This window comes from Stegostoma tigrinum, chromosome 27 (assembly GCF_030684315.1).
Source record: "Stegostoma tigrinum isolate sSteTig4 chromosome 27, sSteTig4.hap1, whole genome shotgun sequence".
In the NCBI taxonomy this organism is placed as follows: Eukaryota; Metazoa; Chordata; class Chondrichthyes; order Orectolobiformes; family Stegostomatidae; genus Stegostoma; species Stegostoma tigrinum.
In genome coordinates, this window is record NC_081380.1 from 31,634,385 (window position 1) to 31,651,947 (window position 17,563).

Here is a 17,563-nt window from a genome sequence, read left to right on the forward strand (position 1 = left end):
GTGGGTTACAAGGGGATGGGTCTGGGTGGGATGCTTCAAGGGGCAGTGTGGACTTGTTGGGCTGAAGGGCCTGTTTCCACACTGTAGGGAATCTAATCTAATCTAATCTAAACCCTTCAAAAACAAATGAGAAATTGTTAAAACATTGTGAAATTGTCAAATATTTTGAAGTACAAATATAATAAGAGTTTACAGATGAATCAGGAAGACATACTGAGTCTGCAAGTAGAAGTTAAATGAAATGGGCTCAATTTCACAGCTTGTTTAAATCATTGAACACTGTTTGAAACCTTGGGAGTAGGTCAGCATGTTAATTTTCACAGACAAACCATCACACAGTACCTTTTGCTCTAGTAGGGCTCTACGCAATGAGACTCTCTGCTCCAGTTCCTTGCGTTCACGCTCATGCTGCGCCTCAGTCTGCATTTTTATTTTGCTCTGGTATGCATTAAGTAGCTCAAGCTCCTGCTGCAACTGCATTTTTAGAACCTGGCATTCAGCCTCCTGAGCCTCGTCTAGACGTAACTGTAAAAAGTGAACATAAAATAAATAATTACTATTTGGAATTAAGATTGATTGATTGATTGCTCAGATCTGCTAAAAGTGGTTTTGCAATGTATAAATACAACAGACGTACACCATGAAATGGTCAACCTTTATAATACTCTATTTCAGTTTTGGTTTAATACTTACCCGGCTTTAATTCTATTTCTAACAAAGACATCTACATCATCACGTAGAAGTGAAAGCTTTCTGCGTAACATCAAAATATTGGCTCAGATTTTGCTGTAATAATGTCAGAGACTGCTGTACTGATAGGTGCCTGCCCACATAAATCTGAAAATTGTTGTTTGAGATACACTAGCTATTCCTGATTCAGCACTTAAAGACAGTGAACTTTGAAATTCCCCATTTCTTCTGCAGTAAAAACAACTGCAAATGTCAGGGCTATAATAAATGATTATTTTTGAACAATCTCTCTGGTCCTGAAAGTTTAATTCCTGAAAATAGAGTCTTAATTCCATGGAATAAAATTAATTTAAAAAATTCTCTCTCTCCCTTAATCGTACTTGAAATTCCTAATTTTAATTCAATTTCTTGGTCACAGTAGGTATAATTTGTACTTCTTGTTCATTAAAAAAATGCTGGTTTAGACTCTTCATGGTTTAAGAGAATTCTTCAATCTGACTAGGTGAAGCTCTTTGCTATTGCTTGCCATTCAAAGATGCCATACATTGTGTCTATATGGTACCGCATTTACATGATTAGAAGTCTGCTGACAAACCCACAGAAATCTGTCTGTGTAACTACAATGTGATGTGAATAAAAATAAAGCTTGATTTTGCTGCTGAGAGGAAATTCCTTTGCCCAGAGGACATCTGTGATCGATGACTATTTTATGTATGTGATGCAATTATCTGATTTTTTTTATTCTCAGTTTCTATTGCATAAAAAAAGTAAAATAGTAAAAGTAGTTTAACTACTTTAAACAGATAGAAACTTCATAAATTGAAAAGGTCTCTGAATAAAATATCTTTCAGTACAAACACAAACTGAGAAAAATATCAGTTGTACTAAATTTAATTTACAAATTTGGCTTTCGATGTTATCATACTGTCAGATAAAATATATTCCAATTAAAATAGGTTTTGAATGTTCATTGTAAAGCAGAAGCAATTAAAGAAATTCTACCACAAATTACAAAGAAACGGATTGCACATGTAAACTCAAATAATACAACTGAGATCAACAAATCCAAGTACAGAACTTTCATGGATGATCCACTGATCAAAATAATTACTCTCTTTCCGAAGTTACGTTTGAAGTCAATTTGCACTAATAATGCCATCTGCTGGTTATGAGCTATACTGAAAGTCCATAAAGGGCACTGAAAAGTAATATGGAAGTATATATCTCCATACATGACATTGCCAAATAAATTGCAGTATAATCTCAAAAACTGTAGAACTATTTCAGCTGCTAGATACTCATAACTTGATATGTTCCTAAACGTTTTCAGTCAGCCATGTACCAATTTTACGTACAGTACTCAAGCAGATATTTCTAAAGTCTATTTTTGAATACTTTGACAAAGCGCCAATAAATGTTTGGAAACAAGATGTAAACCTTCAGCAAACCTGATAACGCCCCTTATAATTAAACCTCTATCCTCAGATTGATGGATTCAGTTTATTTGCATATGAATCAGGTGTTTCATATAAATGAAAAATTATGAAAACCAAGGAAGTTTACAGTACTGCACTAAGTTAAATGGATAGCTTATATTTCCAGAAGAAATCATTTCTTGCTGCATTTGATGAAAAATATTCAAATCTGAAATCCAATAGCCTGAAGCTATGTACGACTTTTTGTGTCTATGATTCCCTGCAACTTATTTCTAACCTTGGTAACAGAAGAGTGAAAAGGCCATTCCCCAAAGAGGCATTACAAAAAAAAGTTAATTTGGATAGTGAATGGCTACTTCTAACAGTAACATAGATTGTGTAATAGTGAATGACATGAGGAGCCTAGAGAGTGGCAAGATCTGTATTAGGTACTGTATAACTTACAGTATCTAATTCCACATTATTATTTTTCTTTCACAGGATATGGACATCACTATTTAGCAATCATTACCCATTCCTAATTGACTTTGAGAAGATGCCAACAAGCCACTTTCTTGAAATACTGCAATCCTTTAGGTGTTGGGACCCCATAGTTGAGAAGTTCTAGGATTTTGACATCGTAACAGTAAAGGAAAGACAATATAATTTGAAGTCAGGAATGATGTGGGGCTTGGACGTAACTTGCCAGTGGTGGGTTCCCATGCACCTGTTGTCCTTGTCCTTGCAGTGGCAGGAATTGTGGACCGCATATAGATACATATCTGATTTTTCAGTCTGTATGCAGATTAAAATCCTCCATGATTACCACTGTATCACTGTGACAAGCTCCCATTTCTTTATACCGTTCACAGGACGGTACATCACTCTCAAGTGAACTTCAACTTTCATTACTCATCTCTACTTAAACTGCTTCTTTACCCCAGTTCCTAAACATAGATCATCTCTCCCTGTAAATATAACTTATTGATAGAAACTCCCCTTCCACAATCTTAACTTCATACATCCTTCAATATTCAGTAGCAATCTATGTAATGCTACAGCTTTGTCTCTGTAATGAGACATGGGATCACAATTATTGCTATTTGTTAGTTCATCCGCTTTGTTTCAAATGTAACATGAATTTAGATAGAACCTTTTGTTTTGACCTTTTACTATTTTTGTAACTGCTATCCCTTAAGCTGATTTACTCTTTGTTTTGAAATCTCTATTCTTTTCCGTCACTGTCGATCATTTTCTATATTAAGAGATTCCTCTCTCGCATTGTCTCTACTCTGGTTGACCATATCTTCCCAAATTTGATCTCTTCTTGGAAAGTGCTGTCCAGCCTTCGTACGTTTGGTTACTATTGATGGCAAAAGTTACTTCAAAATATATCAAAAGTTCACAATTTACTCCAGATTTGTATATTTTCTCAAAGGATTCTTCTATCTTAATTCTAGGTTTCAGTTTACGGTCATAAGCAAGGAATTAACTAGGAAACTGTGTTTACCCACTGCAACATGTGAATCATTACAGGACATAAGAGAATGCTTGAATCTACAGCACTTCACAACAAGTAAACTAATGGTTTTGTACAAGTACGAGTGTCAAGCACGTGTTGCCACAAACATCAAGGTGGCAAGTGATCATTTAATTTTATAATGATGATGATGATGATGATTTGGTCCCTTGAGACTGGTTCACTATTCTCAGTTTCTGCTTCAAATTCCAGATTCCCATTTGGGGATAGATAGTGTCCAGGATATTGGAAGAGATCCCATTCTTCTTTGAAAAATATACCATGAAACCTTCTGCGCACATCCAAAAGACAGAGGAGACATTAGACTGGCATTAAAAAAATACTTTCTTTTTGTTATTAGCACAAAGACTGTCTGTTTAAAGCTCTGTCATCATGATACCTTTTAAAAAATTCATTCATGGAATGTGTGGCATCACTGGCTGGGCCAGCATTTAATATCCATTCCCCAGTTGCCCTCAACGTGGTAATAGCTGCCTTCTTGAAACACTGCAGTTCATTTGATGCAGGAAGGTCCACAATAATGTTAGGGAGCAAGTTCAACACCACCAAAGGAACAGTGATATATTTCCAAGTCATGATGGTGAATAGAGGGGAGCTTCAAGTAGTGCTACTACCATAGTTTGTGGCGCACGTGACCTTCTAGAAGGTAATGACTGTGGGTCAGGAAGGTGCTGTCTAAAGAACATTGTTGAATTTCTGCACTGCATCTTGTAAAGGCTACACATTGCTGCTATGGAGCATTGGTCTTGGGAGAGAATAAATGTTTGTGGATGTGGTACCAAGTAAGCAGGTCACTGTCCCAATGGCTTTCAAGCTTCTTGAGTGTTAATGGGGTGGCACTCATCTAGACAAGTCAGGAGTGATCCCATCATTTCTGACTTCATACTTCATCTATCACAAAGTTACTACTAGGTAGGTTATACACCACTCCTCTCAGTAACTTCATGCCTTTTATCATTTCCTCATCTATACCAAAACCTCTTCTACAAATCTCTGACTGCTTTGCAGAACGCCTATGTTCTGTGCACAAAAATGATCCTGAGCTTCTAGTTGCCTGCCACTTCAACACAACACAATCTTGCCTGGCCAACATCTGTCTCTGGCTTGCAAGCAGGAAGAACAGTCCCTCATTTTCCGTTTGGGGACTCTGCAGCCTTCAGGATTCAATATTGAGTTCAACGAGTTTAGGGTCTGAGCACATCTCCCATGTACTTACCCCAATCCCTACACGCCCAGTTCTTCTCATCACTGGGCAGCTACCACAACCAACCCATTCTCAGCCACTAATGGTTCTTATTAGCAGTTACTGATTCTCTCAGGCTGACCTTTACTCATTTCTTTGTCTGCTCAGTTGTTGTTTTCTCTTTCTAGGTTCCATCTTCTCTTATCACTCCCTCCTCCCTATCCTATCCCCACCCCATCTTAAGCATTTATACTAACCTTTCCTAGCTATAAATCAGTTCTGAAGAAGGGTTGGTGGACCCAAAACATTAACTCTGCTTTCTCTCCAGATGCCAGACCTATTGAGTTTTCCCAGTAATTTGTTTTTTGTCTCTTCTACATCCTGCTTTTGTGAACTTAGGACATCTGTCCCAAATGCGCTAATGACTAAATCAGAGCTAACCTTCCAACTTTTCTTGTTTTTTCTTAATGTCATGTAACTTTAATATTTGGTGCCCAATCTATCAATTCACTAGATAATAAATATTCACAAAATCCATGTAAGGAGCTATTCACCCAACTGAACCAAGTTAGATTGTTAAAATTTAATTGTATACTTACTGCCTGAGTTGACAGCATTTCGTTTATGCTATGATCATACTGTTCAGCAAGTATGGCCAATTTTCGTGTCTGCTCATCCTTCAGTCGTTTCAGCACAGCTTTATGTTCACTCTTGGGTGTAGTTTCTAACAAATGGTTGCGAAGTGCCTTGTATTGCCTTGTCTGAATCTTGCAAGTGTCCTGGAATTGTTTTTTGATTTGCAATTCTTTTGACTAGAGAATACATAAAACTTGTTTCAAACACTACTCTAGCGATCAGCACTTCTAAGTTTCCACACAATAGGAAGATATACGTTCAATATGGAATTTTTAAAATTTCTGTGGTAGAAATGCAAGCAGAGATAATCTGATAACATACCTGTAAAAATATACATTTATACTCTGCACTTTAATTTTAACTATTTCTTTCAAAATGAAATATCCTTTACAATTAAAATACAGAACTCGTTCATTCATTCAAATGAATTGTCTGTTCTCCCACACAATAATACTTCTAAAGGTCCGTTACTTTTTAAACAAACTGACAGTGATTGTGAAAATCAAAGGAAGAAGCACAGTCAATACAAATATATTGCACAAATCAAAAAAAAATCATAAGACATTTGGCATTTCTCTGTCCCACACTGACCAAATAGAGTTGCTCCTTTCTTTCCTCAGAAATCTATACGATACCAACAACACAGGCGTAAGTGAGTGACCTACTGAGAATGGCTTTAATGAAATACTTTTACTTCTCCTGGCTCACTGGAATCAACCTAATATAGTGGTTTTTATTCAAGTAGATAACTTCTAAGGAACATTTAGGGGGGAAAGAATACTATTTGCTTTGGCATTACTTTACTATCCAAAAGTCAAGGAATACTTTATTTAAGACCAAAAATCTAAGAGGAATATTTCAAACTACCAACTTAAAAATATCTTAGAGAAATCACAAGCTTCAGTTACAAAATTTTAAGTTTATTTTCTATGATGCAATGCCTTGGCATTTTAAACTGTAAGTAAGCTTAGCAGAGTCAGGAAAGAAATATATCTGGAGTGAAACTCAGCTCGAGTGGGAATGTGGTGCCAAGGTGAAGAGATACTTTTGCTTGATTTTTGGACCAAAGTTTGCAAGATATTTTTAAGCAGCAAAATTGAAACCCAGGATTGGGAATTTAGCACAAAACAAAGTGACACAGGATTACTGCAAACTTACTGGCTGGAAAAAGCTGATAACTTGACTATTATAGGTTACTTTCAGATTGAAGGTAAATAGGAGAAATATTTAGATTACAAAACTAAAAGGCCAGTAGAATTAAAACAAAAACAAATTAAGACCTACGTAAACAAATCAGACATAACAGTGCGGAGCTGGAGGAGCACAGCAGGCCAGGCAGCAGAGGAACAGGAAAGTTGATGTTTTGGGTCGGAACCCTTCAGAAATTTCCTGCTCCTCCGACGCTGCCTGGCCTGCTGTGCTCCTTCAGCTCCATGTGGTGTTATGCCTGACTCCAGCATCGGCAGTTCTTACTATCTCAGAGATGGCGGGTCAATTGCACCTGAATGATGAGGGAACTGGTGGGCATCGTGGCTCACAGTAACCACATCTGTAGCAAGCACTGGTTGCTTGATGAGGAACTCTGGCTTCAGGGTTGATGAGATGGAGTCACATCAACACATCAATGTCCAGGGGAAGTGGGGGGGGGGGTGGTGGTGCTATGTGCACGCGTCGGTGTCTGTGTGGTGGAGACGAGTTAGGAGACAAAAAAATACTGCAGATGCTGGAATCCAAGGTAGACAACAGGAGGCTGGAAGAACACAGCAAGCCAGGCAGCATTTGGAGTGTTGCATTTTTCACAAGAAAAGATTGTTGTTTGAAAAGGCGGACATCCGGGCTGCTTGGGAGGATGCTGGATCTTGCCAGATGTTGCCTTTTCCAATCAATGCTCTTTTCCCACACCCCCGCCGTCCATCGTGCCTTCTCCAATCCCTGCTCCACAGCGCTTAACCACAACCACCAGCCCTCTCCAAACATAATAAAGATAGGATCCCCCTTGTCTTCACTTTCCACCTCAACAGCCTCTGCATTCAACACATCAGCCTTAAACACTTCCGCCAACTCCAATTAGACCCCGCCACATCTCCCCACCTCTCTCTGCCTTCTGCGGGGACCATTCCTTTTGTTGCTCCTTAGTTCATATCACACTCCCCACTCCAATCTATAACCATAAAAGATGCAACACACACCACCTCTCCCACCTCCATTCAGAGCCCTAAACAGTCCTTCCAAGTGAGGCAGAGCTTCACCTGCATCTCCTCCAACCCAGCCTAAGCATCTGATGCTCCCGATGTGGTCTTCGCTACCTCGGTGAGACCAAACATAGACTAGATGACCATTTTGCCGACCATCTCCACGTGGCCCATAATGACCAGCCTAACCTCCCAGTCACTGCCCATTTCAACTCCCCATCCAAGTATCCGTCCAACACGTCCGTGCTCGGCCTCCTCCAGTGTCACAGTGACTCGTGATGCAAATTTGAGGAACACCACCTTGTCTTCCACCTGGGCATTCTACAGCTCTAAGGACTCAACACCGAGTTCTCCAATTTCAAACAATGTTCCCACCCTTCCCCCGGCTCTCTTACCAATCCCACCTCCTCTATTCCAGCCACCAACCTGATTCATCCCATTGACCAACTAGGTCATACCTACTACTGTCCACCTATTACCACCATTCCACTACCACCTCTCTCACCCTACATCCAGTCCTAAAAGGGGGTAATATCCGAAAGGTTGACTGTTCCTTTCCTCCAGTTTCTGCCTGGCTTACTGTGTTCTTCTGGCCTCCTGTTTGTCTACCAGGGGAGCAATTACATGAATCCTGTTTCAGGAGACAGTCACAACCCTTAGTTTAACTATCTTGATTCAGTCAGTAATCAGGGACAAGAGGATGCGACTAAGGGTGAGGCAGGTAGAGGGGTACAGGAAGTAGTGCTGAAGGAGTCTCAGACCTCAAGTCTCTCAGGTTTGAGATTCTTGCTTCCTGTGTGGATGAGACCAGGAAACTTTACAGTGGATGAGAAAACCAATCATAGCACTGTGGTACAGGGAGTCAATCAAGTGGACGGAGAAAAGAGAAATGCAGTTGTAATTAAGGACAGCATAGTCAGGGGAAATAGACACTGTTTACTCTGGCCAGAATCAACAATCCCAAAGAATATACTGCCTGCTTGGTGCCCGGGTTCAGGGTATCTCATTTGGGCTACAGAAGAATGTGCGGTGGGAGGGGAAGGATTGAATTGTTGTGGACCACACAGGTATGAACAATATAGGTAGAAAGAGGAAAGATGCACTGCTGAGAGAATGAGCGCAGCTAAATTAAAAAACAGAACCAAAAAGGTAATAATCTCCAGATTACTACATGAGTCAAGAGCTAATTATTATAGGGTCAACAAGATTAAAACAGGAAAACATGTAGTTCAGATTTTGCCGAGGCAGAAATGGGTTAGAATTCATGGGACACTGGTACCAGGGAAGTGATCCGATGGAATAGTTGAATCATGGTGGGACCAGAGTCTGACTGAATCATCTAATTAGGGCTGCAGTTGGGCCTTTAAACTAATTGTTGGTTGGTAAGGGGTTTTAGTTGCATGAGGAATGTTAATGGAAGGGGGCCTCAGGACAGTTTAATATTAAATAACACTAAAAGGACAGAGCATGGAAAGGGTCAGGAAACTACCTGCAGGCATAGCAATACAAGGGAACAATAATGACATGGCAGAGGTGGTCAACATGGGACTGGGGATATTGTACTTAAGTGCATACAGTACACGAAACAAGGTACTGAGTTTGCAGCATGGATTGAAATTGGCAGGTACGATGTTGCTGGCATCACAGAGACATGGCTGCAAGGGAATCAGGGCTGGAAACTAAATTTAGAAAGATATGCATTTTATCGAAAGGACAGGCAGATGGGTGGAGGGAGTGGGATTGCCTCATTATGAAAGTGCATTAAATGGATTGCAAGAAGCAATATGGGGTCATAAGGTGTAGAGTCCGTGTGGGTACAGCTAAGGAACCACAAAGGGAAAAAGATCCTGATGGGAGCTATGTACAGGCCAGGATGTGGAGCAGAAAGTAATTAGGAGATGGAAAAAGGCATGCAAGAAGGGCACAATTACAATAATCATAGAGGACATCAATATGTAGGTGGACCAAGAGAATCAGGTTGTTAGTGGATCTCAAGCCAAAAAATTTGTGGAATGTCTACAGGAATTTATTTTGAGCAGTTTGTGGTGGAGCCGACTAGGAAACAAGCAATTCTAGATTTGGTAATGTCTAATGAGGCGGACCTAGTTTGGGAGATTAAGGTGAAGGAACCCCAAGGGGGCAGTGACGACAACATGATAGAATTCACCCTATAGATTGAGAGGGAGAAGTGCGAATCAGATGGAATGGTATTACAACTGAGTAAAGGTAACTACAAAGCATAAGGAAGGATCTGGTCACAGTTGATTGGAGGGGGATCTTAGCAGGGAACTGGAGCAGCAACAGCAAGGACTTCTGGGGTGGTAATTTCAGAGATGCAGCAGAAAAAGTCATGCCCAAGGAAGAAAAACATACTAAGGGGAGGATGAGGCAACCATTGCTGACAAGGGAAGCAGAAAGCACAACAAAAAGCATACAATGTGCTGAAGATCAGAAAGCCTTTAAAAGCCAGAGGACAACTTAAAATAAACAATAAGGGGGTGAAGATGAAATATGAGTAAGCTGGCTGGTCATATACAAGTAAGATTGCAAGTGGCTTTTAGAGACATAAAAGTCAATAGTGAAGCAAGAGTGGACATTGGACTGCTGAAAAACAAGTCTGGAGGAGGAGTAATGGGAAAGAAAGAAATGGCAGAGAAACTGAACAGGTACTTCGCATCAATCTTCTTGTGGAAGACACCAGGAACATACCAGAATTTCAAGACAGTCAGGGGGTAAAGGTGAGTGTACAGGCCCTCACCAAGGAAAAGGTGTTGGGAAAGCTGAGAAGTCTGAAGGTGGGTAAACCACCCATATGGACTACACTCTAAAGGTTCTGAAGGAGACAGCAGAGGATATTGAGTAGGCATTGGTGGTGATCTTTCAGGCATCACTGGAGTCAAGGAGGGTCCAAGAGGACTGAAAAATTTATTTGAATTATTTATTATCACGTGCATTTTGTTTAAAAAAATACAGAGTAAAAAGCATTTTATAGTGTTGACACACTCTGGTGTCACCTTAACACAGCAAAACAAACCAAAACATTGAAGAGAAAGAATTCTAAATACAACAGCAAAATAGCTAATCTAACTCTCTTAGTTAAGGAAGGAGGGTGGCAGAAGTCAGGACATTATTGATTGGTTAGCCTGACCTCAATAGCTGTTAAGAATTTAAAATTCATTATTAAGAATGAGCTTGCACAGTTCTTGCAAGTATATAGTAAAATAGAGCTGAGTCAGCATGGCTTCAATGGAAGGTCATACCTGACGAAGTGCTACAATTCTTTGAGACAGTAATGAGCAAGTTAGACAAAGGACAGACAATATGATACGATCTATCTGAATTTTCCCAAAGGTCCCTAACAAGATGCCACACAGGAAGCTACTAAATAAGATGAAAGCCAATGGTGTTATGGACAATGTACTGATACGGATAACGGACTGGCTGACTGGCAGAAGACAGCGTGGATCTGTGTCGGGATGGCAGCTGTTGATTAGTTGAGTTTCACAGGGGTCAGAGTTCAGAACATAACTATTTACATTATACATTAACAATTTGGACAAAGGTGTGTTTCTTAGTTTGCAGATGACAAAAATAGGTGGAGGGACAAGTAGTGTTGAGGCGGCAGGGGGTAGAGGATGGAGAATCTCATTGAAGTTCACACAATACTGAATGGCCTGGATAGAGTAGACATGGAGAACATGTTTCCACGAGTAAGGGAGAATAAGTCCTGGGGGCACAGCTTCAGATTGAAGGGATGACTTTTCAGAACTGAGATCAGGATGGAATTTCTTCACCCAGATGGTGGTGAAATCTGTGGAACTCATTACCATAGAAAGCTGTGGAGACCAGTCACTGAGTGTATTTTACACAGAAATTTTACACCTCAATGCTTCAAAAAGAAAAAAATATGCGGCAGGAATGGTGCCATGTGAGCATGATAAGTCTTAACTGTTAATATGGTTACCGTAATCCTACAACTGGATCCCAGGAATGCCCTACATTGTTGATAAACTAAATACTACAATTTCTTCTAAATAAGATGAAAGCCCATGGTGTTATGAACAAGGTAGTGACATGGATAGCGGACTAGCTGACCAGAAGGCAGTGAGTATGGATCTTTTTCAGGATGGCAGCTGTTGATTAGTTGAGTTTCACAGGGGTCAGAGTTCAGAGCACAACTATTTACATTATACATCAACAATCTGGACAAAGGAACTGACGGTGTGTGGCTTAGTTTGCAGATGACAAACTCAGGTGGAGGAACAAGTAGTGTTGAGGAGGCAGCAAGCAGAGGATGCAGAATCTCAGTGAAGTTCACAGAATACTGAATGGCCTGGATAGAACACAGAATAGTACAGCACAGTACAGGCCCTTTGGCCCACGATGTTGTGCTGAACTTTTACCCTAAACTTAAAATCTATCCAACCTCCACCGCTACCTTATACTATCATCCATATGCCTATTTAATAGCCGCTTAAATGCCCCTAAGGAGGCCAGCTCCATTACACTCACTGGCAATGCATTCCATGCCCCGATTCACTCTGAGTAAAGAACCTGCTTTAGATGTGTCCACAATATCTATTTCCTTTCACTTTAAAACTACACGCCCTCCTAAAAGCTACCTCCATTCTAGGAAAAAGTGGACATGGAGGACATGTTTCAACTAGTAAGACAGACTAAGTCCTGGGAGCACAGCTTCAGATTGAAGGGGATGTGACATGTGGATGTCACTGGCTGGGTATTTTATTGCCCATCTTTGGTTGCTCTTCTTGAACCAATGCAGCCTACATGCTCTAGGGTGACCCACAATGCTATTAGGGCAGCAATTCTTGGATTTTAACCCAGCAACAGCAAAGGAATGGTGATATATTTCCACATCAGAGTAGCTTGCTGGTGGTGGTATTCCCATGTAGCTGTTGTCCTTGTCCTCCTAGATGGAAGGGGCTGAGAGTTTGGAAGGTGCTAAGGATTTTTGTGAATTTACAGATCATACACCCTGCTGCTATTGAATGTCAGTATTGGAGGAAGTAGATGTTTGTGGATGTGGGGTGAATCATGCCGGCTGCTTTGTCCTGGATGGCGTCAAGCTTCTTGAGTGTTGTTGAAGCTGCTGCCATCCATGACATGTACTTTGTAGATGGTGGACAGGCTTTGGGAATCAGGGGGTGAGTTTATTTCTAAACTCTCATCTGGTCTTGTAGCCACTGTGTTTATGTGGCAAGTCCAGTTCAGTTCCTGGCCAATGGTAACCCCAAGGATGTTGATAGTGGGTGATTCAGTGATGGTAACACTACTGTCAAGGGGCAGTGGCTAAATTGTCTCTTATTGGATAAAAACGGAAAGAACTGCAGATGCTTTAAGTCAGAATAAAAAACAGAAGTTGCTGGAAAAGCTCAGGGAGGTCCGGCAGCATCTTAAAGAGAAATCAGATTAATGTTCCGGGTCCATTCTGAGGAACAGTCATTGGACCTGCTGAGCTTATCCACCAATTTCTGTTTTTGTGTCTAATTGGATATGGACATTGCCTGGCATTTATGTAGAGTAAATGTTACTTGCCACATGTAAGACCAAGCCTGGACATTATCCAGATATGGCTGTGTTTGAACACAGACTGCTTCAGTTCTGAGGTGTCATGAGAGGCGTTGAACATTATACAATCATCAGCAAACATACCCCCTTCTGACTTTATGAATGTTTTGGGGGTGGGGATCGTTGAAAAAGTGAGTGAAGATAGTTGGGCACAGGAACTCCTGCAGGGCTTAGATCTGATCCATTGGTTGTGGAACTGCTTAGCTGTTTCGCTGCCTATGCCGTGTGGCATGTAAATAATCCTGTTTGGTCACTTCACCAGGCAGACACCTCATTTTAGGGTAGGTCTGGTGCTGCTCCTAGCATGCCCTTCAGCTCTCGCTATTTAACCAGGGCTAATCCCATGGCTTGATGCTAATAGTTGAGTGAAGGATATGCCAGGCCATTAGGCATACTATGCATACCCAATGAAATAAATAAATAAAAAGGAACAAGGCTGGAAAACCAGAGCTGCTTAGACAAATATATCAGTAAGAGCATAAATTGGTTAAATTGTCAGTTTTGGAAGCTGATCTAAAATGCATTTCTGGTTGACTATAATCTACAAAACTTTAAATTAGGTAGCTTTGTGCCATGGCAAGACAAATTCTCATCTCCATCATTCCATAACAAAGAAAACTTACAATTTTAGCTGTGCCTTCAAGGAAAAGAGCTTGAGTGATGGAACAGAATTGTTCATTAACCCAGTTTTGCACACCACCACACAACAGCAAGTATAACAACTGCAACAATCTAATGCTAATCACTCTTGTAGATGCATGGCAGCAGAGGCAGGTGTAGTAGAAGAAGAGAAAGGGAGACACAGACAGAGACGAAAACAAAAGTATACTTCAATTTTTTTAATTTCAGAAGAACCACCACTACCTTTAGACTTTTAGGTTGCTGCCGGACTTCCATTCCATGTTTTCGCCGCAGCTCTCGCTCCCTCCGTTTATTGTACTCCAGTTGATTAGTAAGCTCAGTTTGGTGCTGCAGTCTAATTAGCTCACTACGCATTTTCTGAATAGTATTGAGGTGGCGAAATTCTAGCTCTTGCATGGACTCATGATGGCGCAGCAACATAGCATGCTCCAGATCCTTTTGTGTTTGTTTCTTGTTGAGCTCCTAAAACAAATAATATCTACTGTAAAATGTGAGGGCATGATATAAATTATCTAGTGTTCAACTGGTAAGACATGCAGCATGAAATCCAACATTACACACATTTTTCTTATTACAGAAGATGGCTGCTCATCTTGATGGTGAGCAGGTGTTTTTTCCTAATACTGCCTTTATCCATAGACAGCAACAGTATAGGCCTAGTACTAAGTCAGGTCAATTTCTTTATTTTTATTTACTTAGAGAAGTATACTGTTCTCAGCATGCACAGATATTCAACTTCTCAAAACTGTACTAGATTAAACACAATGATTACACAGTCACACTATTCATATTGAGAATACTCAGTATTCAGTTAAACAACGTACCTCCCGTACCAGATCCTGTTCAAGGTTATGGCGTGAAAGCAACATTCTCCGTTTGAAACGTCGACATTCCAGTTCTAGATACTGGCGCTGCCGCCGCAGTAAATTGGCTTCTTCTTCAGCCTGGAAGTGCTGGAAGTTTTCCTTCTGTTTTGAAAGCCATTCTTGTTTCTCCTTCTTTGGAGTGCTCTGATTTTCATTCAGCTCCTGTCAAAAGAAAATAAAAAACATCAAGTCATGCAGCATAGATAGTAGGATGTGTTGATGCTGGAGAATCTGAGATAACATGGTGTGAAGCTGGATGAACACAGCAGGCCAGGCAGCAGAAGAGCAGGAAAGCTTGACATTTTGGGTCGGGACCCTTCTTCAGAAGTGGGGCAGGGGAAGGGGATTCTGAAATAAATAGGGAGACAGGGGGAGGTGGATAGAAGATGGATAAAAGGAGAAGATAGGATGAGAGAAGGCAGAGAGGTCAAAGAGGCGGGGTTAGAGCCAGTGAAGGTGAATGCAGGTGGGGAGTTAGGGAGGGGATAGGTCAGTACAGGCAGGTCAAGGGGGCGGGATGAGGTTAGTGGGTAGGAGATGGGGGTGGGACTTGAGGTGGGAGGAATGGTTAGGGAGGCGGGGACTAGCTGGGCTGGTTTTGGCATGTGGCCGAGCGAGGGGAGATTTTGAAGCTTGTGAAGTCCACATTGATACCGTTGGGCTGCAGGGTTCCCAAGCGAAATATGAGATGCTGTTCCTGCACCTTTCGGGTGGCATCACTGTGGCAATGCAGGAGGCCCAGGATGGACATGTCGTCCGAGGAGTTTGGCGGGGGGGGGAGAGAGAGTTGAAATGGTTCGCGACTGGGAAGTGTAGTTGTTTGTTGTGCACTGAGCGTAAGTGTTCTGCAAAGCAGTCCCCAAGCCTCAAGTTATGTAACATGTTCTACGGCAACAATTAAAATTAAAATCATATGATCTATCATTGTTCATTCTCTTAATTTACCCTTGCAGCTATGGTTGTACTGCTCTTGTTAGAAACTACAATCAGATTCATAGTCTTTACTGATACAAGTCTGTACACAACATTCAGGTTCCTGCACTCAATGATGTCACCATATTTTCAATGCTACATTGTAATGGCGAGAGACAAGATTTACAGTATGAATTTCCCACTAAGTGTACATCCTGATTTTAGGAAAGGTCTTAACAGTGGGTAGCTGTGTTGATAAATTTGATTAACTTTTTCATAAACCAAGAAGCCAAAAACCATTTTTATGCAAAAGCTGGGACAATAATTTATGCTGAGATACTGGGAAATTTGGGAATATTGCAAATGATTTGGATGAATGAGTAGAAGGGTGGGTTAGCGAATTTGCGGACGATACGGGGGGGGGGGGGGGGTTCACATTGTGGATAGTGCGGAGGGCTGCTCTAGGTGATAAAGGGGCATTGATAGAATGCAGAGCTGGGCTGAGAAGTGGCAGATGGAGTTTAACCCTGAAAATTGTGAGGTGATTCATTCTGGAAGGACAAACTTGAAAGGAGAATGCAGGGTTAACAGAAAGATTCTTGGTAGTGTGTTGGAGCAGAGGGATTGTGGGGTTCATGTTCACAGCTCCCTTAGAGCTGCCACCCAGGTGGATAGAGTTGTTAAGAAGGCATATGGTGTGTTAGCTTTCATTAATAGAAGGATTGAGTTCCCAGAGCTGTGAAATTATGCTCCAGCTATACAAAAGCCTGGTTTGGCCACATCTGGAGTATTGAGACCAGTTCTGGACACCTCATTACAGGAAAGATGTGGAAGCATTAGAAAAGGTGCAGAGGAGATTTTCCAGGATGGTGCCTGGAATGGAGGGAAGGTCTTACGAGGAAAGATTGAGTGCGCTATGACTTTTCTCTTTAGAACGACAAAGGATGAGAGGTGACTTGATAGAGGTGTACAAAATAATCAAAGGTATAGACAGTAGACAGCCAGAGACTTTTTCCTAGAGTGGTGGTAGCTTATAAGATAGGTATACGGATGATAGCATAACGTAGGGGTGGAGGTTAGATGGACCTTAGGTTAGGGTAAAAGTTCAGCACAACATCATGGGCTGAAAGGCCTGTACTGTACTATACTGTTCTATGTTCTTTACTCTTCGTTTAAACTCAAGATTAAAAAAAAAGTACAGGATCAAGATATAGATTCATTGTGGAGGGTTGTTTTTGCAACAATAAAGACATAAAAGGATAAATTATAAATTTTAGAAGGAAGGTGATAACATTGTTGACACACAGACACAATAATAAAAGAGGTCAAGTTAGGGGTCAAATTAGGATGATTGCTTTCAATCTTCCAGAGGGAAACTTGGGGAATAATTTAAGCATGAGTATAGATGCAGTTAAGTACATGGTTGAATACTCTGGAAACTTGTAGAGGAGCTTTCTATAGTCATGAATTATATTCTGAAAGTTTTTCCAGAAATTTGCCATGGTGTTTCTAACTTTTCACAGGTATTAACATTAACTGGCGATACACTCAAAAACAAGACGAGTACATATGGCTTAGGTAGTCTTACGTCATTTTCCTTTTCAATTTAGACTGAAATGTATTTGAAATTTTATTTGAGATAAGCACCTATGATTTAATTTACTTTTAAAAATTTAATGCCAATTTTCTGGACTCTGAACTAAAATAATTGCTGACAACATAATTTAAGTCTGGCCAACTTGTATAAATTCTCTATTTTCAGAATACAGCAATTGCTGGGGTGGTAATTTGGCCATAAATATTACTGTTTCGTTTACATTACATTTTGAAAACCCTGAAGTCTTTTGGCAGTCCAGATAGCTACTTTTTTTGGCTGACATCCTTTTCAGCCTCTTTAC

General features: G+C 40.7%; 1 protein-coding gene across 3 annotated transcripts in view; it reads right to left on the minus strand.

The window, feature by feature from the left end:
- Nucleotides 1-17,563, minus strand: part of taok1a (TAO kinase 1a) — a 150,854-nt gene that overhangs the window by 9,307 nt on the left and 123,984 nt on the right. For all 3 annotated transcript variants that reach the window (XM_048557431.2, XM_048557432.2, XM_048557434.2), the window contains exons 16-19: nucleotides 14,712-14,915; nucleotides 14,110-14,349; nucleotides 5,428-5,640; nucleotides 343-525 (exon numbers count right to left, since the gene is read on the minus strand). In XM_048557431.2, coding sequence (XP_048413388.1) covers nucleotides 343-525; nucleotides 5,428-5,640; nucleotides 14,110-14,349; nucleotides 14,712-14,915 — 840 coding nt within the window. The remainder of the gene's footprint in view (nucleotides 1-342; nucleotides 526-5,427; nucleotides 5,641-14,109; nucleotides 14,350-14,711; nucleotides 14,916-17,563) is intronic.